General features: G+C 43.8%; 1 protein-coding gene across 1 annotated transcript in view; it reads right to left on the reverse strand.

The window, feature by feature from the left end:
• Nucleotides 1-2,205: 2,205 nt before the first annotated feature.
• LOC311129829 (TSC22 domain family protein 1-like) overlaps nucleotides 2,206-26,077 on the reverse strand; it is a 70,322-nt gene continuing 46,450 nt past the window's right edge. Inside the window, exons 2-3 of the mRNA XM_084162294.1 lie at nucleotides 5,275-5,326; nucleotides 2,206-3,865 (exon numbers count right to left, since the gene is read on the reverse strand). Of these exons, the coding sequence (XP_084018420.1) occupies nucleotides 3,590-3,865; nucleotides 5,275-5,326 (328 nt within the window). The 3' untranslated portion in view covers nucleotides 2,206-3,589. The remainder of the gene's footprint in view (nucleotides 3,866-5,274; nucleotides 5,327-26,077) is intronic.

Raw genomic sequence — 26,077 nt, forward strand, 5'->3', positions numbered from 1 at the left:
CAAATAAGAGTCCCCAGAGTCAGGGCGTGACAGTAATCGCTGTCAATGGTGCTTCAACAAAGTCCTGAGTAAGGGTCTGAATACTTATGTAAATGTGATATTTCAGTTATGTATTTTTTATAAATTTGCAAAAATCTCTAAAAACCAGTTTTTGCTTTGTCATTATGGGGTATTGTGTGTAGATTGATGAGGGGGAAAAGCAATTTAATAAATTTTAGAATAAGGCTGTAACGTAACAAAAATGTGGTAAAAGTCATAGGGTCTGAATACTTTCCGAATGCACTGTAACTTATCACTAAGGAACCACGCCCTTGCGGAATTCCAGGTGTCTAAATGTCTTAATTCCAGGTGCTAAAGTACCATGACTAATGACCAGGATTCTAATGTCATGTCCTTTCTCCAACTAACATACAGTACCTGTATGAAACAAGGGTTATGTCTTATTACTCAGCCTCTCAACCTTATGTCTCCCCCAGTGTTGGAAAAAGTACCCAATTGTCATAGTTTAGTAAAAGTAAAGATACCTTAATAAAAAATGACTCAAGTAAAAGTGAGTCACCCAGTAAAATACTACTTGAGTAAAAGTTTTAAAGTATTTGGTTTTAAAATTTACTTTTGATACTTAAGCATATGTAATTGCTAAAATATACTTAACTATCAAAAGTAAAAGTATAAATCATTTCAAATTCCTTATGTTAAGCAAACCAGACGGCACAATTATCTTGTTTTTTTCATTTACAGATAGCCAGGGGCACACGCCAACACTCAGACATCATTTACAAAGGAAGCATTTGTGTTTAGTGAGTCCGCCAGATCAGAGGCAGTAGGGATGACCAGAGATGTTCTCTTGATAAGTGTGTGAATTGGACCATTTTCCTGTCCTGCTAAGCATTCAAAATGAAACTAGTACTTTGGGTGTCTGGGAAAATGTATGGAGTAAAGAGTACATTATTTTCTTTAGGAATGTTGTGAAGTAAAAGTTGTGAAAAATAGAAATAGTAAAGTACAGATACCCCAAAAAAACGACTTAAGTAGTACTTTAAAGTATTTTTACTTAAGTACTTTACACCATTGGTCTTCCCAAACCATCCTACTTCAAGGCAGATGGCAGATGAACTTCAGTTGAATGGAATGCTGTTCAGTGAGGTGTGGAGTAAAACAATCACTGTTTGTTCATGTGAATCATCAGCCTGAGCAAGGCGCTTTTCATGCCCAGTTGTTCGGAAGTTGGGGTGATTTGTGGACCATGTAATTTACGCAGCTGCTAGCTAAGGCTGACTCTGGTGAAAAGCAGGAAGCGAGGAAGAGCTCAACCAACAGCTCGCAGTATACAGGCAGTGCAGCAGACGGTTTCATATGTTCTTTCTTCAGTGTACAGTAGGATGATTTTGCTCTAGTCCAGACACTGATCTAAGGCCAGTTTTACATTTCCCCTCCATAATGTTTAAAGGGTGACTTCCTGATTTGGCCTCGTTTTAGATTTGGTTCATGCTAGCATCCATGACTGACTTCAAATGTGAGTTGGTTTTGGGGTGTGGTTTGACGTGGGTGTCTCGTGTGTGTTCGCAGCTGGGAATAGTTAGCCAAATCATTTAGCCAATTAGCTTCAGCCAGGCTGGTGTGCGACCGTGGCAAAGTTGGTTCGACTTTGGATAGCCTATCTCTAGGGATAGTTAGGGACCGTCAATACATTACACAATGTAAATGGGACAATATTTTCATGTTACACATCTTTTAGTTGTATCATTAAACACTTTCAATATTTTGATATTAATTTCTACAATTTATAGTTGGTTTAAGGTTTTTAAGTTACTGAAATTTGGAAATATTGACCTTTTAAAATATTGTCCCATGTAAATTGTGTAATTTACAACTAGCCCCATAAGGATTTCAAATGTCAAACCAAATTGACCATGGGTATTACCATGGCTGCGCTCCTAATTGATTACTTGGGTGCTGCCAGCTGTGGGCAGGATTAAAATAAACCCAAGACAAACTGTTACGGTACCCTTCATTCCGTGACATACCATTTTTTCAGATCATCTCGCAAATCTCAGTTTTGGACGAGACTGACTTTATGACCAAAAATATCATACAGATTAAATAAGGTACATTATTTAAACTACAGAAGTAAATTAAGGTTATCTATTTAACTATAGAAGTACGCATGACGAGCAAGAAGAGACATGAACAAGAGGATTCTGATTCCTTTATCATTTTTATTGAAATTTGTGAAGCGCAACTGTCAAGTGCAATTGTGTTATGTATGTTTACAATACCTCATCTGGTTTGAGGAAACATGCACAGAACATGAGCATACAACTTATACACAGAATGCAAAAAATCAATTTGTTTTTCTTTATGATATTTAGAGTATGGTGTTTGTTAAGTTAGAGAGTTGATTGTGAAGTACTTCACTGTCAAAAAATGAGAAATGAAAAAAAAAATTCACGAGGGGTGCAATACTTCAAATAATTTCAAGTGAACGATGGTTTACAGTAGGCGTTAATGTTGTAGCCCAGGATATGGATACAGTTGTCTGTTTGTCTGTCAGTTAAATAACCTCCACAGCTCTCCATACTCCTGAATTACAGCATTAAAAAGAGACGGCACAAATCTTCAGGCCAGCCCATTACTAGCTCCCTCTTCATTTGTACTTCACCTAAATAGCATCTGGTCTTCGCTCCTTATTTCACTATATTACACAGTACTTACACTAAATATACAGAGATATACATCATGTAGAAAGACCATCAACTCCTCTTTGAAAATGCAGCTTAGCCCAACATCTCTACCCCACAGCATCTTTACATGAGAAGAGAAGCCGCCAAGATAACAGGGTACAGGGCTGAGGGGCTAAAACTTAAATACAGGGGGAAAACCCTCATCATCATCATCCCTCCTTTAATAAGCAAATGCAGGCTACTACTACCTTCAACTTCACAGTTAAAATGATGACGTCAACGGAAGTGTTGTGTTCTCCCTCTAGACCTCCTCTCCTCTCGCCCCATGCCAGATGGGGACGATCACACGATGATAAATCCTCACAGATTATTCAAGTTGTCACCATGAGATGCTCTATTCTCGGTCTGTCCCTCTCTGTATCGCGCAGGCAGAAGAGAACCGCTGTATTTATTTACATTATCAGGATTCAGCTAAGCATGGTGACTCCCATTACTATCTTTTTTTTTTATCTCCCTCCATCATTGTTACCACTGAAGTCAACATCACTTGAAATCCATTGACACAGGCACAGTGATTCTTTGAGTCACGTTCACTTCTTTTGTTTATGTTTTTCTTCCATGTATTTTTGGGCAATGTTCATTCTCCTATAACAGCCCCCATCCCTCCTCTCCTAGGCAGATTGTCTTTGATAGTGTGTTTTAAAGCGCCTTGAAACGACAACACCACCCGCCGCCGCTCCCAGAGTTAAATATGTGCAAATTCTTGTCTTAACAGCATAGCCTCCTGCAGTGGAGGCCTGGTTGTTCTGCAGTGTTAGAACAGAATCTGTCTGAGGACACTCAGTCAGACCCTGGTTGGTTGATAGGTTGGTTCATCCACCCCTCTCCCGGGGTAGAGGGTGATGCTATGCGGAGGGTCCAGAGTTGTGTGAGGTTGGCTGGGGTTGGGCTGGGGGTAGGGCAGGTGCCTGGGTCTGGGCTGGTGGCTGTGTGGAGGTGGGAGGGGAGCCCGTCTGGGTCTGGGCCTGGAACTGAGCCATCTGCTCTGGGCTGGCTAGGGTCTTCAGAAGGCTGTTCTCCTGCTCAAGCTGAGAGTTCCTCTCGATCAGCTCCTTGATCTGCTCCTTCAGAACCTCCACCTCCTCCCTCACTGCGTACATCAGGTGGCTCTTCACCAGGTCCTAAAGGGACAGAGAGAGGAACAGAGAACACAGAGACATTAGTGTTGAGTTTAACATGACAATAATTATACATACAAAAGAAGATAAAGATAGTGTTTAGTGTTTTGCTCAAATACTTCAAATGGTCCTGTATGGCTCAGTTGGTAGAGCATAGTGCTTTAAACACCAGGATTGTGGGTTTGATTCCCGGGGCCACCCATACGTGAAATGTATTCACACAACTTTCACTTTGGATAAAAGTGTCTGCTAAATGGCATATATTATATTATGACCATAATGACATTCAAAACAATTTTAAGTTTGTGTTCTGTTTTTCAAAATACCATAAAAGTATAGCATACTCTTGATATGATGATAATAATGTAAGCATAGCATTACTACTGCCCTTTCTGTGGGAATTACGATTACTATTTAATACAACACATATTGTTTATTATTGTAGCTAGCTTCTGTGGTCTGTTTTAATATAAGAAGTGAGTCTGAGCATGTGGTGAAAATCAAAACAAAGATTCTATAGATTATGGGCCAAATAGTCCTAGGGTCTAACCCTCCCCTTCCTCGAAGCCAGGACGCAACGTCACCAAACACACAAAATGGCCGGCCCATATTTAGGCTTTAGCCAATCGGAGCCCGCGATATTTATATCCAGGTGTCGAAGATTTTCTGTTTGCCTAGCAACAACGACAAGGCAAGCACAGGATGGCGTGGGAGAGAGCGTCCTGAGCAGGCAGGGATCCAGGGAAAATAAAACACTGGAACCATGAGGAACTGAAAATAAAAGTCTGCACGCAAGCTCATCTCCCTGTGTCAACGTGTTTATTCAAATAAATGGTAGCTTCAGGTAGAAATCGAAACAGTGTTTTACAGAACTGGATCCTTACTACACATTACATAAGAAGTTTAAATAAGGCGATTGTGCTACCACGGTAAATTGCATGTCATATTGATACCACTTTCAATGATGAGATACCTGGCTAACGTTTAGGCCCCATAGACACACTTTGGCAAACGAAATATTAAACTGACGTCAAGGCACATAACACCATATGCTGCTACATTGTTGCCAGAGCATCAAGCTATTCACGATCTATCATCTATGTAACAGCGCCAAACTGAATTGGTTACAAAGTAACGCGGAAATCGAGAGTAATATGTTTTTTCAACTGCAGTAGTAGGCATATTGCAAAGAGAATCAGCAATATATCGGTATTTTGCGTGACTTCCCAGTTCTGGTCGGTTACGTGGTTATGTAATCCATTCATTTAACTGACTGATGCAACGTTTTCTTCTGAACTGATCATTCTCCGAATGTATTCTTCGAAATACTTACATATATATATATTTGCATGTGATTTATGTATTATAGATAGCAGATAAGAAAGTTGAGTTAATATAATATATAAACTTACCATAGCCTGTTCGATTTTGTTGTCTATGGCCACCACACTGGCTCCTGACGAGCTGGAAGAATGAAAATAAAAAAGTCTTAACATACTACATCGGTAAGAATGAATGATTAAAAGGTAGGCATACTGTCGATGTTGCAGATCTAATACCAGCCATTTCAATGCCCAGTGAAATACAGTATAAATATCCTTATACAGGTGACTTCACTTCCGCTAAAGACCATTCTAGAGCAAAGTGTTCAGGGTGTATTGAAAAGACTGTAGACAATATTCCTCTCAAATAATCCGTACATGTTATTTCACTGTCATCAATGTAAAAATTAACCAAGGGTGATGTGTACATTTAAGCTACAGCATCTCCTGAGCCAACAGTAAGCAAAGCCAACCTTGTAATGCATAATGACGACGAGTCACATTTTCTCTTACTGAACCCAATCAAAATGGCAGCATCAGCATAAATGTCCTTAGGCTATACTTGTATTTCAATTATACAGTTCTCTATAATAGATTGACTCAGTGTATAAACCAGCGCTTCTTTCAGCATACAGACTATTAACTGACCACACTAGGCATCCTCCTTGCAGCACATAATGTCCTTCTCAGAAACACTGCTATATTTACCTATTGTCGAGCCTGACAGGCGAACTATCCGCGCTCAGCAACGAAGATAAAAACGAAATAGAAAAATTCCTTAGCTGGCAAACACCAAGATCCATCGCCACTGTTGTATAGCACGGAGTATCCATGCTATATCACAGATATAAACTAAGCTTTAACCAACGAAAAACTCCTCTCTCGACGATGACCGTGTATCACAAATCACATTCTCTAATTCCGTGGTTCGGAGAAGCGGTATTAGGCACTTTGTGTCCCGTCAGAAAATCATCCTATCCCGGGGAACCTGAACATCTATCTACCGCTACACCACAAAGAATCTCCAAGGTCAGCTCATCTCCGCTCCGCTGAAAATCTGCAGCCTGGGTCATTTGCATAATGTATCTAAGAAAAACAGCACCCCGATGGGGTATTGGTGGAGGGATACTGATATTAGCATAAACTATGTAGGAACGCCCCTACCTGCGGCTCAGCCGATACTATTATCATAAATTATTCAGAGATGCACCCTCACCCGCCGAAAAAGGGAAAAACCGGATGAGATGAGGAGGAACACAACTTCCAAGACACAAAGGGATGTTAACTTGTCGAGAATTAGGCTACAAGAATTGGCTAAATATAAGGAATTACTGGCAGCCACAACACGAGAAAGGTGACAATGAACTGATGTATTTTGTGCATTTACAACTACCAAAATGACTGTAAACCTGATGAAAGTGGGTACTATAAACAAAAATAAATAAATAATTCACATATAGTAGAAAATAACCTTTCAAGACCCTTGCAGGTGCAAAAACAAAAGACTTGAACGTTAACATACCGCCCCCTGGCGGTTACTATGAGAACAAGAGCCCCACACAAGACAAGGATCAAATCAAATTGTCACATGCACAGAATACAACAGGTGTAGACTTTACCGTGAAATGCTTACTTTCCAGCCCTTTCCCAACAATGCAGTTAAAATGTATGAAAAGGATAACAACACTCCAGTGACAGTCCACACAGGGTTTACTCAAATCAATTAAGAAAATACCCAATAACAACAAGTAAACAGATGCATTCAGATCTCTTCCAGCACAAGTTTTGTATGTGTGCCTGGGACACAGGATGGCCAGACCCTCAGACTATAGATGAGTCAGACACTAACCCAATTCACGTGAGGGAAGCCCTCCTTCCAGCATGCCTCAAATTACTGAGACAAGCCAGAGATGCATGTGCTACATTTTTCTGTGCTTCAGAAATTAGGAGAAGAGATGCCGTGCGTCAGTCTCCAAACAAAAACAATGTAGCCTCACAAAAGACCTATTGACTGTGAGCAAAACACTAAGGAGTGGGTAAGTGAATTGACTGGCAAGATGGATAGTGGATAATTTTATAAATGTTCTGGTAAAGACAATGCTAGAAAAACTTAGAGACCGTGGACCAGTGTTTTCCAAACATCTCCTTGAGCACCCCCAGCCTGTACACTTATTTGATGTATTCCAGAACTAGCAAAGCTGATTCAAAATGGTCACCTAATCATCAATCTGGAACAAAAAGGGGCTTAGGTGGTGGGTGTGGCAGGGGGCAGCTGCATTTTAGAGAACATTTTCAAAAATTTCTCCATGGAGCTGAGATACATTTTTGCAGTTTTAAAGCAAATTTCCTGCAATTCTACACATTTTGCCATGCAGCTAAGAGAAAATGTTGCAGTTTGAAAACAAATTTCATGCAATTCTACTAATGGAGCTAATTTCTGTTTCTCTGCTCACTTCCTCGTGTTTACAGACTCAGAAATGATGCTATTGGTTGGTGCCTGTGGCTTCTCCCTGACCCCAAGCTACAGCTAGCCTTTAGATATTTTCAGTCTGAAGTAAGAGATATCCATTAACTCAATTAAGGGGTTGGTTTTAAATAACACTTGTTCAGATGCTCCAAGCACTTTTTATTGTATGGGGCAAAGAAACACACCTCAGTGTAGCATGCAACTGGGTGATGCCATGGCAGCCATTATAAAACTGGTTGTTTGGATCCTGGATGCTGATTGGACAAGCAGCGTTCCAAGCCGTGGTGTATTGGCTGTCACAGACACACCTATGCCTGCTAACAGCTCCATCTGAAAATGATAATTGCGCCTCCATAAGAATATCATGTTTATGTTACCGTCCCAATCATCTCTTGTATTTATCTCAACTCGCACATTATATCCCCTTGCTTCCAGCCTAGCATTTTGTTTGTTACAGCGGGGGTTAATATAAGCCTCGCTGTCTGCCTGTCCAACCTCAGAAACAATGTTTCACTTTTGAATTTCAATCTCTGTAGTACCATACATAGTGAACGGTGCCCAGACAAGACAACTTTTTCTGAGCCATTCGAAATCACGCATCAACGTCATTTTTATGGACATATCCAAATAAATGCCAATATAAAAAAAGCTAAAACAAACGAAAATGCAACTAGTGTATACCGTCATTCCAGGTTCAATCTTTGACGTGACTGAGTTAGCTGAAGTTGGCTGGCTGGCTAGCTAGCAAGTGACAAGAACGTTATCCAGCCTGCATAGCAACCATTTTGTTTAGAACCGACGACCAGTCCTTTTGCATAGCCACTATGCAAAAATAATTAGCGGCTGGGTCGCATCTGTAGCAACATGACCAAAATAACTAATTACCAGATTTTTGTCCGGACTATATATTCTGGTGGAAGAATTAAATGTTATTAACTAATTTATTAACGTTTTAATAAAAATATGCAATTCATTGTTATTTTAATATGTTAACAGTTTTATTAAAGCAATAAGGCTATCACGTCGGGCTGAATAACGCCATTTACCTGTGATTGTATTGATGATACAACACTGCCTCATGCCTTATTGGTTAATTTTACGCCAGAGAAAGCTCATCTCACACATCAGCCATCATAGGCCGATATCTGTTCAGTGCTGCTGATACAGTGGATTCTTAACTACACCAAACTATAGGTAGAAATATACACTCAGTTTATTAGGTACACCACCCGTTCACGAAAATGGTTCGCTCCTACAGACAGTGAGTCACGTGGACGTGGCTTCCTATATAAAGTAGGCAGACAGGCATCGAGGCATTCAGTTACTGTTCGATTGAACGTTAGAATGGGCAAAATGAGTGGTATGATCGTCAGTGCCAGGCGGTATCTTAGAATCGACCAGTCTCCTGGGCTTTTCACGCACAACAGTGTCTAGGATTTACCAGGAATGGTGCGACAAACAAAAAACATCCAGTCAGCGGCAGTCCTGTGGGCAAAAACAGATACAGTGAGGGAAAAAAGTATTTGATCCCCTGCTGATTTTGTACGTTTGCCCACTGACAAAGACATGATCAGTCTATAATTTTAATGGTAGGTTTATTTGAACAGTGAGAGACAGAATAACAACAAAAAAATCCAGAAAAACGCATGTCAAAAATGTTATAAATTGATTTGCATTTAAATGAGGGAAATAAGTATTTGACCCCTCTGCAAAACATGACTTAGTACTTGGTGGCAAAACCCTTGTTGGCAATCACAGAGGTCAGACGTTTCTTGTAGTTGGCCAACAGGTTTGCACACATCTCAGGAGGGATTTTGTCCCACTCCTCTTTGCAGATCTTCTCCAAGTCATTAAGGTTTCGAGCCTGACGTTTGGCAACTCAAACCTTCAGCTCCCTCCACAGATTTTCTATGGGATTAAGGTCTGGAGACTGGCTAGGCCACTCCAGGACCTTAATGTGCTTCTTCTTGAGCCACTCTTTTGTTGCCTTGGCCGTGTGTTTTGGGTCATTGTCATGCTGGAATACCCATCCACGACCTTGGCTGAGGGAAGGAGGTTCTCACCCAAGATTTGACGGTACATGGCCCCGTCCATCGTCCCTTTGATGCGGTGAAGTTGTCCTGTCCCCTTAGCAGAAAAACAAACCCCAAACCATAATGTTTCCACCTCCATGTTTGACGGTGGGGATGGTGTTCTTGGGATCATAGGCAGCATTCCTCCTCCTCCAAACACGGCGAGTTGAGTTGATGCCAAAGAGCTCGATTTTGGTCTCATCTGACCACAACACTTTCACCCAGTTCTCCTCTGAATCATTCAGATGTTCATTGGCAAACTTCAGACGGGCCTGTATATGTGCTTTCTTGAGCAGGGGGACCTTGCGGGCGCTGCAGGATTTCAGTCCTTCACGGCGTAGTGTGTTACCAATTGTTTTCTTGGTGACTATGGTCCCAGCTGCCTTGAGATCATTGACAAGATCCATGTAGTTCTGGGATGATTCCTCACCGTTCTCATGATCATTGCAACTCCACGAGGTGAGATCTTGCATGGAGCCCCAGGCCGAGGGAGATTGACAGTGTTTTGTGTTTCTTCCATTTGCGAATAATCGCACCAACTGTTGTCACCTTCTCACCAAGCTGCTTGGCGATGGTCTTGTAGCCCATTCCAGCCTTGTGTAGGTCTACAATCTTGTCCCTGACATCCTTGGAGAGCTCTTTGGTCTTGGCCATGGTGGAGAGTTTGGAATCTGATTGATTGATTGCTTCTGTGGACAGGTGTCTTTTATACAGGTAACAAACTGAGATTAGGAACACTCCCTTTAAGAGTGTGTTCCTAATCTCAGCTCGTTACCTGTATAAAAAGACACCTGGGAGCCAGATATCTTTCTGATTGAGAGGGGGTCAAATACTTATTTCCCTCATTAAAATGCAAATCAATTTATAACATTTTTTACATGCGTTTTTCTGGATTTTGTTGTTGTTATTCTGTCTCTCACTGTTCAAATAAACCTACCATTAAAATTATAGACTGATCATTTCTTTGTCAGTGGGCAAACGTACAAAATCAGCAGGGGATCAAATACTTTTTTCCCTCACTGTAGTTGATGAGAGGTCGAAGGAGAATGGCAAGAATCATGCAAGCTAACAGGCAGGCCCCAGACAGGCAAATAACGGCACAGTACAACAGTGGTGTGCAGAGCGGCATCTCGGAACACACAACTCGTCGGTCTTGGGCTATTGCGGCAGACGACCACACCAGGTTCCACTACTACCAGCTAAAAACAAGAGGAAGCTGCGCCAGTGGGCACGTGATCACCAACACTGGACAATTGAGGTGGAAAAACATTGCCTGGTCCGACGAATCCTGGTTCCTGTTGCGTCATGCTGATGGCAGTGTCAGGATTTGGTGTAAGCAGCGTGATTCCCATGGCCCCATCCTGCCTGGTGTCAGTAAAGGCCTAAAGGTTGTCTTTAAATATGACATTTGTGGTAATCCATCTACAGTCAGTAAAATAGCCTGGAGTTAGTCAAAGAAAAAGCTTTGGTTCGTTTGCTAAAAGTTTTGGCTGAGAAAATGATTGAGTGAACCATATAACTGTAGTGTAGAAATCATAGTTTCTATATTAATTTGAATGCAAACCAAACTATAAAACGACAATGATGTGGATGAGCATTCTGGCTGGCCTACATATGTGCAGCAGACAAGGCCGTCAAGGCTTGAGTGTTGCCATCTTAGCACTACTGGGGGGGAAGAATGGACCACTGTGGTCAACACTCAGCCACATCTCCAAAACACACCTAAAACACAACATGCATCATATGCATACACACCACAAACACACCCTAAACATACCTCAAAAACACACATTACCCCTACATGCAGCCATAACACTTCTCATCCATAGATTCCATTCACACCTTAACCCAACCCCCCTCTTACATTCCACACACACCAGAAATCTGACTTCGCTGTGTACAGGCTGAGCTGGGGTGATTCATGTGTGTGCCCTCATTTACCTACCCTACCTGGGAGGAAAGGAGGGAGAGAGGAAAGGTGGGGTACAGGGAGGGAAAGGGTGTAGGGATTAATACCAAACAGAGACACAGAGAGTTAGAGGCACACTAAAGCCAGAGCCTTGCACACAGAGAAAAGGAGAATATGTAGGCCTAGTAGGGTTGTGTGGTTTCATAGGAAAGACAAAGGCTCAAGTGTGTTTGGGCATGCACAGAGGTGGTGCAATATAATCACAGGATATTAAAGGTCCAATACAGCAGTTTTGATCTCAATATCAAATTATTTCTGGGTAACAATTAAGTACCGTACTGTGATTGTTTTCAATTAGTATGGTAAAAAATAAATAAAAATAGCTTCTTAGCAAAGAGCAATTTTCAAGCAAGAATTTTGCTAGGACTGTCTGGGAGTGGTCTGGAGGGGAAAACTGAAAACTCGCTGTTATTGGCAGGGGGGTTTGGAACGCTCTTTGTTATTGGTCTATTAACGAATTTAACGCCTGGTGATGCCACCAGGCTGGCAAAAACTCCATCCCACCAAACTACATGATCATTTTAACAGTATTATTTCAACCTCAGTGTGGAAATATACACTACCGGTCAAAAGTTTTAGAACACCTACTCATTCAAGGGTTTTTCTTTATTTTTACTATTTTCTACATTGTAGAATAATGGTGAAGACATCAAAACTATGAAATAACACAAATGGAATCATGTAGTAACCAAAAAGTTGTTAAACATATATTTATATTTGAGATTCTTCAAATAGCCACCCTTTGCCTTGATGACAGCTTTGCACACACTTGATATTCTCTCAACCAGCTTCATGAGGTAGTGACCTGGAATGCATTTCAATTAACAGGTGTGCCTTCTTAAAAGTTACTTTTTGGAATTGCTTTCCTTCTTCATGTGTTTGAGCCAATCAGTTGTGTTGTGACAAGGTATACAGAAGATATCCCTATTTGGTAAAAGACCAAGTCCATATTATGGCAAGAACAGCTCAAACGACAGTCCATCATTACTTTAAGACATGAAGGACAGTCAATACGGAACATTTCAAGAACTTTGAAAGTTTCTTCAAGTGCAGTCGCAAAAACCATCAAGTGCTGTGATGAAACTGGCACTCATGACGACCGCCACAGGAATGGAAGACCCAGAGTTACCTCTGCTGCAGAGGATAAGTTCATTATAATATATAATAATATAATATGCCATTTAGCAGACGTTTTTATCCAAAGCGACTTACAGTCATGCGTGCATAATTTTTTTTTTGTGTATGGGTGGTCCCGGGGATCGAACCCACTACCTTGGTGTTACAAACGCCGTGCTCTACCAGCTGAGCTACAGAGGACCACTTTAGAGTTACCAGCCTCAGAAATTGCAGCACAAATAAATGCTTCACAGAGTTCAAGTAACAGACATCTCAACATCAACTGTTCAGAGGAGACTGTGTGAATCAGGCCTTCATGGTAGAATTGCTGCAAAGAAACCACTACTAAAGGACACCAATAAGAAGACAATACTTGCTTGGGCCAAGAAACACGAGCAATGGACATTAGACCGGTGGAAATCTGTCCTTTGGTTTGGAGTACAAATTTGAGATTTTTGGTTCCAACCGTCGTGTCTTTGTGAGACGTGGTGTGGGTGAACGGATGATCTACACATGTGTATTTCCCACCGTAAAGCATGGAGGAGGAGGTGTTATAGTGTGGGGGTGCTTTGCTGGTGACACTGTCTGTGATTTATTTAGAATTCAAGGCACATTTAACCAGCATGGCTACCACAGCATTCTGCAGCGATATACCATCCCATCTGGTTTGGGTTTAGTGGGACTATAATTTGTTTTTCAACAGGACAAGGACCCAACACACCTCCAGGCTGTGTAAGGGCTATATGACCAAGAAAAAGAGTGATGGAGTGCTGCATCAGATGACCTGGCCTCCACAATCCACCGACCTCAACCAAATTGAGATGGTTTGGGATGAGTCGGACAGCAGAGTGAAGGAAAAGCAGCTAACAAGTGCTCAGCATATGTGGGAATTCCTTCAAGACATGTGGGAATTCCTTCAAGACAGTTGGAAAAGCATTTCAGGTGAAGCTGGTTGAGAGAATGCCAAGAGTGTGCAAAGCTGTCATCAAGGCAAAGGGTGGCTATTTGAAGAATCTCTAATATAAAACATATTTGGATTTGTTTAACACTTTTTTGGCTACTACATGATTCCATGTGTGTTATTTCATAGTTTTGATGTCTTCGCTATTATTCTACAATGTAGAAAATAGTAAAAAGAAAAGAAAAACCCTTGAATGAGTAGGTGTTCTAAAACTTTTGACCGGTAGTGTATATAAAACACAGGACAATCAAGTTTGACTGCACTAAGATCCGATACTAAATGCTTAACATGCATTATTAACGATAAACACAAAATAGGCTACGACTTAGTAAGGCCACCATTTCATCCAGTTATTCACATATCTATCAGTCATAGGAAAGGCCCATCTTTACACACAATTCACAAAACGTCATCTAGTTCTGCAGAACTTGGCTTGGCGTTAGCCTGAGTTGCTCAGTACTGTACTGAGTCCATCCAACAGTGATCCTAATTACAGCAGCACTGTTCCCACTGAGGCCCTGCAGCTCAGTAAGAGGCTCAATGCGCTGTTATCTCTTCCTGTCCTCTTTGACTGGAGGTGGCTTTAACCTATTAGACAGACCCAAATATATACCTGGGAAGTGCACAGCCTGACCTCAGTGCGCACACACACACCACGGTGACACTGTGACCAAAGCTACTTAGCCCTGAGCTATACTGGGCTCCATTCATAAAGTACTAGGGCCATACTAGGACAGGCTTCCAGGAAGCTGTGCTTAACTAATGTTCTGTACCTTCTCAGTGTCACTGACCTGTCGGTCCCCAGCCAATGATAAGCAGCATATAACGGAGGTCAACCCTACCCTTTACAAAAAGAAAATAATAATAATAATACAGCAAAAATAAGCAGTTCATGTACATGGGCCATTCTGTCCGAGGGACAAGGCTTACTACTAACTTAGCTCATGTACTTGCGCACCAATTCTGACAATATTGCTTCTTTTGTCCATTCAATGTGATGATGGCATGGTAGATGTAGAGGTCCATTAAACACAGATCTAAGATAAGCTAACCTACATGTTGACTACGTACTTTGTAGCAGGGCCTTTCATGTCATATTGCTGTATCATACATGGTTAGGAAGGAGACCTGCTGAAGTCACAGTGAAGATCTGATCTGGCCCCAATCCAAATAAAGTGACACCATCAGTCCCCTAAACCATGCAACTACTAAAACAACTGAACAGTCACAACTATCAACACACAAAAGCATACACAGTCTCTGCCCTGCCTAAGTTCATTTTGTTCTGTAATAAACAAGACAAACAATTAACCCTTACCCTATATAATATCTTTACTATGTACCATACATAACACATTTTCCTAACACTGTATCATACAGTCCATTTTTAAATACTGACATGCACATTCCAATTCTACATCTGTATTAAAACTAATCACCATCCATGTTTTAAATGAAACAAGTAATACCAATCATTAGACCAATAGTTAGACTGACCAAGCCAAGAGCAAAATAGACAATGCAGCTTAGTGTGTTCCTTCCAATGGCTAATAGTTTCCAGACTCCTGTACAGTTAGAGCAGACAGAGTCTATACCTCTTCAGTTACAGTATTAAGAAACTAACCCTGTTGTTAGCAGACACGGTAGGCGAAGAGACTAGGTCAGTATTGTCAACAGTAGACTAGCTCCAGTAAGGGAGGACTAGGTCAGCATTGTCAACAGTAGACTAGCTCCAGTAAGGGAGGACTAGGTCAGCATTGTCAACAGTAGACTAGCTCCAGTAAGGGAGGACTAGGTCAGCATTGTCAACAGTAGACTAGCTCCAGTAAGGGAGGACTAGGTCAGCATTGTCAACAGTAGACTAGCTCCAGTAAGGGAGGACTAGGTCAGTATTGTCAACAGTAGACTAGCTCCAGTAAGGGAGGACTAGGTCAGTATTGTCAACAGTAGACTAGCTCCAGTAAGGGAGGACTAGGTCAGTATTGTCAACAGTAGACTAGCTCCAGTAAGGGAGGACTAGGTCAGTATTGTCAACAGTAGACCAGCTCCAGTAAGGGAGGGCTAGGTCAGTATTGTCAACAGTAGACTAGCTCCAGTAAGGGAGGGCTAGGTCAGCATTGTCAACAGTAGACTAGCTCCAGTAAGGGAGGGCTAGGTCAGTATTGTCAACAGTAGACTAGCTCCAGTAAGGGAGGACTAGGTCAGCATTGTCAACAGTAGACTAGCTCCAGTAAGGGAGGACTAGGTCAGCATTGTTTAGCTCCAGTATGAGTCTTAGTTTACCTCTTGAGGTGTTGCTCCAGTTCCCTGAACAACAGCTTCATGGCCATCTCGTCCCGGCTTTGCACCCGGACCACCAGCTCTCTCATCGGGCTGTCCGTCAACTCTCCTCCAATAGAATTAGATATATTCCTATTTTCTAGTCCCTTGCTCCCTTTCTCGGCCTTAAAATCACCGTATATTCATTCTCTGAGCACCACTGAAGTCTGGAGAGCATTGGTGGAGATGTGGGGACAAGCCAGGGCTGTGTGTGTGTGTGTATATGTCTCTAGCATCTGTGTGCTTCTCCAAGGCAGGCAAACTAGCGACTGATTGAGCAAAAACAAGAGGAGGGCACCTGTGACATCACAGCACTGCGCGCGGTCATGTGACCTAGTGTTACGTAAACCATCAAAATAGATGAGCTTCTTCCCTGATGAGCATTGCTTCTCCACCTCCTATCCTCTCCCTTTCCCTCTCTCCTCCCTGGTGAGCCCTGGGTCTACTACCCTCCAACAGACAAGAGAGGTTACCATCCTCACGCTACTCCTCCGTCCTCCAAACCTTTGCCTCTTCTCCCTCGCCCTCTCCCTTCTCCAGGGTGGTTTTGGACCCCTCTCTGTGTTTAAGAGTGACCCCTGGCCTCCCCCTTCCCCCCTAAGGCAGGGTATGTTAGGAGGGCAGAGTCTGGCCCCTGTACTTGAGCCAGGTCTTATCCTGTCACTTCTCATCAGCAGGGTGGGCTAATGGAGGGCTTAACGCCTGCACACAGAGAAAGAGTACAACACACACACGCGTCTGCAGACTTAGTCAGTCAGCGGCCTGGGTTAGGGGAACAACAACACAGGCAAGGACAAAGCAGGGGGCTTTACCTGTTCAAATACACAGAGGCCTGAGTCAGAGGGGGCTTTCTGTTGTTCAGATGTCCAACTGGGGCAGTTTACATTAGCCTGAAGAATACGGACTTGACCCATGATGGAACATCAAACTCTTTCACACGCAACTGACCACACACTTAATAACCCATCTAATAACTTATAATAACATATTGATTATGACATATTTTAGGTCTACAAGTGCTCTGATTGGTTGGTAAACTCTCAAGTGAAGGCCCACAGATGGTGATGGGGTTGAACACCGTATGTTGTAGAGCAACATCATACTGTATTGTAATTGTGCTGCTGATTATGCCTGGCTAAATTAACCCTGAGGGGACTGATCCAGTCATATTGTATTGTTTGGTAAATTTGGGATTTGGGAAATAGTGGGTTAAAGATGCTACCCGTTATGCCAGACTGATCCCTACCATCTGTGTGTGTGTATGTCAGCCAAACGTTTATGAATGTGTAGCCTACTTCTTACACAACCACCAGTTTATAAATAGAAAGTCATAAACCATTCACTGACTGTATGATGGTGATGCCATGTATTTTGTGAATGAGCGATGTGGAGAATATCCCTCAGCTTATGCATGAGAGAGAGCGGTAGAAAGGGAGAGGGAGAGAGAGGTGCCATTTGAACATTTGGACTGACAGCAACACGTCACAACAGAGTTGAGTCTCACTCTCAACAGAGAAGAATGGACCAGATACACCGCCTCAGCACGTTACACCATCTTAGAGAGAGATACAGTGGCTTGCGAAAGTATTCACCCCCTTTGGCATTTTTCCTATTTTGTTGCCTTACAACCTGGAATTTAAATGGATTTTTTGGGGGTTTGTATCATTTGATTTACACAACATGCCTACCAATTTGAAGACGCAAAATATATTTTTTTCTGAAACAAACAAGAAATAAGACAAAAAAAACATTAAACTTGAGCGTGCATAACTATTCACCCACGCAAAGTCAATACTTTGTAGAGCCACCTATTGCAGCAATTACAGCTGCAAGTCTCTTGGGGTATGTCTCTATAAGCTTGGCACATCTAGCCACTGGGATTTTTGCCCATTCTTCAAGGCAAAACTGCTCCAGCTCCTTCAAGTGCTGACTATTTAACAGTCTGATGGCCTGGAGATAGAAGATGTTTCTCAGTCTCTCGGGCCCAGCTTTGATGCACATGTACTGTCTCCACCTTCTAGATGGTAGCGGGGTGAACAGGCCATGGCCCGGGTGGCCGAGTTCCTTGATGATTTTATTGGCCTTCCTGTGACACCGGGTGCTGGAGATGTCCTGGAGGGCAGGCAGTGTGCCCCCTGTGATGCGTTGGGCTGACCGCACCACCCTCTGGAGAGCCCTGCAGTTGCGGATGGTGCAATTGCCGTACCAGGCGGTGATACAGCCCGACAGGATGCTCTCAATGGTGCATCTGTAGAAGTTTGTGAGGGTCATAGGGGCCAAGCTGAATTTCTTCAGCCTCCTGAGGTTGAAGAGGCGCTGTTGCGCCTTCTTCACAACGCTGTCTGTGTGAAGGCACCATTTCAGGTTGTCAGTGATGTGCACGCCGAGGAACTTGAAGCTTTGACCCTCTCCACTGCGGCACCATCGATGTGGATGGGGCGTGCTCTCTCTGCTATCACCTGTAGTCCACGATCAGCTCCTTTATTTTTTTGACGTTGAGGGAGAGGTCATTTTCCTGGCACCACTCCACCAGGGCTCTCACCTCCTCCCTGTAGGCTGTCTCGTCATTGTTGGTAATCAGACCTACCACTATGGTGTCATAATCACCCACTGATTAACTTGTCATTTTTGCAGATCGAAAATGTTTTGAGCTAGTACTACAGTATGTCAATATTTATTATTTCGAAATTAGCATGGCAATTAGCCAATTAAAATAATGCACCTTTGGATTTTACCCCGGTCTCGAAAGCGAATTATTTAGACCGTTTGGACATTTAGGAGAGCTTGTCCCGTGAATGCAAAATGATTGCTGTCCTTTACGAAACTACCCTGTTCATGTATGAAAACATACATACAGTTGCACCCCTTCTCAAAAAACCAACACTCGATCCCACTGATGTCAACAACTACAGACCAGTATCCCTTCTTTCTTTTCTTTCCAAAACTATTGAGCGTGCCGTCTTTAGCCAACTCTCTTGCTATCTCTCAGAATGACCTTCTTGATCCAAACCAGTCAGGTTTCAGGACTGGTCATTCAACTGAGACTGCTCTTCTCTGTGTCACGGAGGCTCTCCGCACTGCTAAAGCTAACTCTCTCTCCTCTGCTCTTGTCCTTCTAGACCTGTCTGCTGCCTTTGATACAGTGAACCATCAGATCCTCCTCTCCACCCTCTCCGAGCTGGGCATCTCCGGCGCGGCTCACTCCTGGATTGCGTCCTACCTGACCGGTCGCTCCTACCAAGTGGCGTGGCGAGAAGCTGTCTCCGCACCACGTGCTCTCATCACTGGTGTCCCCCAGGGCTCAGTTCTAGGCCCTCTCCTTTTCTCCCTATACACCAAGTCACTTGGCTCTGTCATATCCTCACATGGCCTCTCCTATCATTGCTACGCTGACGATACACAACTAATCTTCTCCTTTCCCCCTTTTGATAACCAGGTGGCGAATCGCATCTCTGCATGTCTGGCCGACATATCAGTATGGATGACGGATCACCACCTCAAGCTGAACCCTGGCAAGACGGAGCTGCTCTTCCTCCCGGGGAAGGACTGCCCGTTCCATGATCTCGCCATCACGGTTGACAACTCCGTTGTGTCCTCCTCCCAGAGTGCGAAGAGCCTTGGCGTGACCCTGGACAACACCCTGTCGTTCTCCGCTAACATCAAGGCGGTGACCTGATCCTGCAGGTTCATGCTCTACAACATTCGGAGAGTACGACCCTGCCTTACACAGGAAGCGGCACAGGTCCTAATCCAGGCACTTGTCATCTCCCGTCTGGATTACTGCAACTCGCTGTTGGCTGGGCTCCCTGCCTGTGCCATTAAACCCCTACAACTCATCCAGAATGCCGCAGCCCGTCTGGTGTTCAACCTTCCCAAGTTCTCTCACGTCACCCCCCTCCTCCGCACACTCCACTGGCTTCCAGTTGAAGCTCGCATCCGTTACAAGACCATGGTGCTTGCCTATGGAGCAGTGAGGGGAACGGCACCTCCGTACCTTCAGGCTCTGATCAGTCCCTACACCCAAACGAGGGCATTGCGTTCATCCACCTCTGGCCTGCTGGCTCCCCTTCCTCTGCGGAAGCATAGTTCCCGCTCAGCCCAGTCAAAACTGTTCGCTGCTCTGGCACCCCAATGGTGGAACAAGCTCCCTCACGACGCCAGGACAGCGGAGTCACTCACCACCTTCCGGAGACATTTGAAACCCCACCTCTTTAAGGAACACCTGGGATAGGATAAAGTAATCCTTCTACCCCCCCCCCCAAAAATAAATAAATAAATAAAATAAAATAATTTAAAAAAGAAGGTAGCATAAGCTAGCGCTATTTGGCTGTACCTGCACAAAAACGCTGGTATTTTTCATCCTATAGCATGTTCTCCAGCTTGTTCTCCAACATGTTTTCAGCACTTTTATTCACTTAAAACTATTTACAAAACTATTTTTCTCATGCTCTCTCGTCTCTCTGCAGCAGACATATAGTGAGCAATATGTTTAGATAATCAAATCGCAATATCGAATCACAATACATACAGAATTGTGAGAATCACAATACATATTGTATTGGCACCCAAGTATCGTGATAATATCGTATCGTGAGGTCCCTAGCAATTCTCAGCCCTATGAGTGAGGTGTCTGACAAAACGCCTGCTGATCCACACAACGGCCATTACATAGATGTGTGTAAGAAAAACAAGGGCAGCAGGTATGTCTAATGTGGAGTGAAACCTGGCATTAGCAGGTCTAACACACATAAAACACTCCCCCACATCGTTCTGGGGCACGATGCACCACTCAGACATTTTGAATATGCTCAAAGAGAAAGGTGCAGAAAGACTAGATTCTTATATGAACCATGAAGAGGGGGCAAAAGAGAGAAGAGAAAGCAGAGAGAGAGGGGACAGAAAGGGAGATAGGGAATGAGAGGGGGACAGAGAGAAAGAGGGGGAAAGAGAGAGAGAGTCAGTCGTGCCTGCGGCTGTAACAGTAGGTCTCCCTCGTCAGTCTTTGTGTGGAGCCATTGGGCTGTTGATGAGAAGTGACACATGAGTGGGTGTGATGTTAGAAGCCTTTACTGGAGCTTAGAACCAACTGATATTCTGCTCCACACGCAACCACCAACACGGCTAGACCACTCCCGTATGTGTGTGTGTTTGTGCGGACACTGCGGTGTGAACCGGGGCTTATCCCCAGAGACAATGGCAGAGCTGTCCAATTTGGGGCGATGGGAGAGAGAGAGGGGGCGATGAGGATAGAGGAGGAGAGCGAAAGAAGGAAGAGAGGAGGGGGATCTGTACATTGGCCTAGAACATGATGTTCTAGCTCCAGACGGCTAGTCAAGCCAGAACATTACTTCCACTCCAGCAGCTGAATGGATTGGGAGGGCTGAGCTGGATGTATGATACTGTACACTCACCAGTGGTGTTTGGGTCAATCACAGTCACGTTATAGTGCGTTATAGGGACCCCCGGCGTGATCGTCTTAATCAAACAGGATTGGTTGGTTGGCCCTTTCACACTATTAACCTCAGCACACACACACGCTTATCTTCAGGACCCTTACGCACATACCCACAAGCACAGATGGGTGGTTTGTGATTGTATCCAAACAGACTAACTCCAGACCAGGACTTCACACTACCAGATAATAGATCTTAATCCATCATCTAGTACACATTGTACACTACCAATTGTTTTTATTTTCTGGAATATAAGAGCTGAAATGTCATCAAAAAAGCACACAGCATTTGGAAGTGATGTAACCTAGTACAGGTCCTCATCAATATACTGTCAGTAATCAACTGATAGGATTCAACACACACAGGCTCTCTCACACACATATCCCTTACATTCATACTGCCACAGAAGGGTTAATCGGAGGGCAGATGTGTACAGTTTGTGTAGAGCGTAAACCAGCCACCTGCTTTACCCACATCCACTGAAATGCAATGGAGACGCGTCAAATGTCTTACAAATTGGGGACATTGTGTTCCTGCATAAGGACTGTTGCTCTGTTAGATGAGGTGTGTGTTCATGCGTGTGTGTTCATGCATGCATGCGTGTATGTGTGTGTTAATGCGTTTGTACGCATGTGTTCATTTGCGTGTGTGCATGTTTGTATGATGTGCTGTGTACTCCTGTGCAGCTCATGTTCTACTGAACAAGAGTAATCCCTCTTGGTAACAGAGAGCAGCTTTTACCTGGCATCGACAAGGAGACTTCAGAGCATAAATACTGCAATAAAATACACAACCCATCCCCAACTCACATACACGAGAGAAGACGGAATAGTGAAGTGAGTGAAGTACACTCACTGTAAAGTCCAAACTGTGATATTTCAGAGAAGTGAGGCCAGTCCTTCCAGAAGGTTCTAGTGCTGATCTGTAACCTCTTCAAATAGAACATCCCCATTCTAATCCCTATTGTCCCAACACTTACTACACTACCAGATGACTGTTGTTTTCCCACAACCACTCAACAAACTCCCCCTGCTGCCCTCCCACCCTTCCCCCTCGTCCCTCCATCCCGCTCTTCATCTGTCCATCGGTCTGGTCAGCTGATGACTGCTCTGTCCTACTTCTGACTGGAACAGTCGTGGGGAACTGGTACAATCCAGTTTGGATGGAGAGAGGGAGAGAGAGAGAGAAAGACACAGCCAAAGAGCTTTCCAACCTACAGCACCATGACACAGCAGAGAGCTGAGATCAGAGGGTAGAGAGGACCTAGCTTCTGCCCACTGCCAGCTTATCAGCCAGCCCTACCCATCCATGCCCTCTCACAGAGACGCATGAACTACTGGGTCTCAGTGATATACCCCCTTATGGCTCTATCAGACTCTATACTCATGTACACACAGAGAGAACACATGGGCTACTGCCCAGAGCCATAAACACACATCCTATAATGTGCAGATAAAAAGCCATAGCACGCAGAGCATGAGCGCACGCACACACACACACGCACACACACACACACACACACACACGACTCTCTTCTGAGAAGATTTGAATATGGCTTTTTCCTCACTGCTTCTCTGACTTGCTACAGTATAGCCTAATAATGAGTGTCTATCTGCACATTATAGGACAGGGACTTCACATGAAGTGGTTTAACTAAAGGGCCTAATGCTAGCAGCCCATAGTGTACAGTAATGAAATAAGCAGTGATCCATGTTATAAAATAGAGCTTAGCTCCCTTAACGAGCCTACTGATTACACGCTCCAATACCCCCGTCTCCATAGGTGTCTGTCTGTCATCCCAGAATATAGGAGAAATTACATCATTTCCACATTAGAGTTGTTACTGCTCTCTCAAATCCGCCCGTATTCCCTGTGTGTGTAACTGGACGTGTAAACCTATACATTTACATTTTAGTCATTTAGCAGACGCTCTTATCCAGAGCGACTTACAGTTAGTGAGTGCATACATTATTTATTTATTTATTTATTTTATTTTTCATACTGGCCCCCCGTGGGAATCGAACCCACAACCCTGGCGTTGCAAACGCCATGCTCTACCAACTGAGCTACATCCCTGCCGGCCATTCCCTCCCCTACCCTGGATGACGCTGGGCCAATTGTGCGCCGCCCCATGGGTCTCCGGGTCGCGGCCGGCTACGACAGAGCCTGGATTCGAACCAGGATCTCTAGTGGCACAGCTAGCACTGCGATGCAGTGCCTTAGACCACTGTGCCACTCGGTTGACTAGTTGGAAGATTGACAACTGGTACACTTTCACTTAAACACCAACTAAACACTTGAATAGCCCTTTCAGGACATTGGATGACTGATGCTAGCTACAAAGGTCTGTGTGTACTACAGACCTCTAACCACTATCCTTTCTCTCAGATTCTGATTCTGGTCTTGAGTTAAAGAGATGAGTTGACCAACACCTGAGTTTTGTTGATCATGGAAGTTCATTCTGGGCACCTGTACAGCTAAACCCTGGCCTGTAGGACTATAGGCCCTGACCCCTCTCCTTCCTTCCCGTGTGTGTTGTTGTATCTTATTAGATGTTCAGAGAGAGACGAAGACGCGAGTGGATTAAGTGTAGAGACTGCATCAGGCCAAAGGCAGTGACGACAGAGGGCTAACATAAACACCACTTAATCCTACATACACAGAACACACACGGCTCAGTGGCTGCAGCGCCATACATGGACTGGTATATATACCTTGAGTGTGTACAGTGCATTCGGAAAGTATTCAGACCCCTTGACTTTTTCCACATTTTGTTACGTTACAGCCTTATTCTATAATGGATTAAATAGTTTTTTCCACCATTCATCAATCTACACACAATACCCCATAATGACGAAACAAATATAGGCTTTTAGAAATGTTTGCACATTTATTAAAAATGTAAATATCACATTTACATAAGTATTCAGACCCTTTACTCAGTACTTTTTTGAAGCACCTTTGGCAGCGATTACAGCCTCGATTCTTCTTGGGTATGACGCTATAAGCTTGGCACACCTGTATGAGGAGTTTCTCCCATTCTTCTCTGCAGATCTGCTCAAGCTCTGTCAGGTTGGATGGGGAGCATCGCTGCACAGCTATTTTCAGGTCTCTCCAGAGATGTTCGATCGGGTTAAAGTCTGGGCTCTGGCTGGGCAACTCAAGGACATTCAGAGACTTGTCCTGAAGCCACTCCTGCTTTGTCTTGGCTGTGTGCTTAGGGTCATTGTCCTGTTGGAAGGTGAACCTTCGCCCCAGTCTGAGGTCCTGAGCACTCTGGAGGAGGTTTTCATCAACAATCTCTCTGTACTTTGCTCCGTTCATCTTTCCCTCGATCCTGACTAGTCTCCCAGTCCCTGCCGCTGAAAAACATCCCTACAGCATGATGCTGCCACCACCATGCTTCACCGTAGGGATGGTGCCAGGTTTCCTCCAGACGTGACGCTTGGCATTCAGGCCAAAGAGTTCAATCTTGGTTTCATCAGACCATCAGGTCCTTTAGGTGCCTTTTTGGCAAACTCCAAGTGGGCTGTCATGTGTCTTTTACTGAGGAGTGGCTTCCATTTGGCCACTCTACCATAAAGGCCTGATTGGTGGAGTGCTGCAGAGATGGTTGTCCTTCTGGAAGGTTCTCCCATCTCCACAGAGGAACTCTGAAGCTCTGTCAGAGTGACCATCGGGTTCTTAGTCACCTCCCTGACCAAGGCCCTTCTCCCCCGATTGCTCAGTTTGGCCAGGCGGCCAGCTCTAGGAAGAGTCTTGGTGGTTCCAAACTTCTTCCATTTAAGAATGATGGAGGCCACTGTGTTCTTGGGGACCTTCAATGCTGCAGAAATGTTTTGGTACCATTCCCCAGATTGTGCCTCAACACAATCCTGTCTCGGAGCTCTACGGACAATTCCTTCGACCTCATGGCTTGGTTTTTGCTCTGACATGCACTGTAAACTGTGGGACCTTATATATTATCACAGGTGGACTCCAATCAAGTTGTAGAAACATCAAGGATGATCAATGGAAACAGGATGCACCTGAGCTCAATTTCGAGTCTCATAGCATAGGGTCTGAGTACTTATGTAAGTTAGTTATTTCTGTATTTTTTATTTGTAATACATTTGCAAACATTTCTAAAAACCTGTTTTCGCTTTGTCATTATGGGGTATTGTGGGTAGATTGATGAGGACATTTTTATTTATTTAATCAATTTTAGAATAAGGCTGTAACCAAACAAAATGTGGCAAAAGTCAAGGGGTCTGAATACTCTACGAATGCACTGTATTTATGGACCACTAACACAGAGAGAGTGAGTCCATCTCCCGGTATGCTACTTTCACAGAAACCCACAAAAGGTCTTCCTGTGCTAGTTAACTCAAAGACACTGGCCTGTGTCCTGTGTCCTGGGCAGTAACACACTCACAGATACAACCTCTAGCCTAGATACTACTGTTGAGGCCAATGGAGACACTGTGCGCATTTGAGTGTGTGTTTATATTATGACATTGAGAGCCCAGAGGTCAAAGGGACAGAGAAAGAGAATAA

Source organism: Coregonus lavaretus (genome assembly GCF_964263955.1).
Source record: "Coregonus lavaretus genome assembly, chromosome: 5".
Lineage (NCBI taxonomy): Eukaryota > Metazoa > Chordata > Actinopteri > Salmoniformes > Salmonidae > Coregonus > Coregonus lavaretus.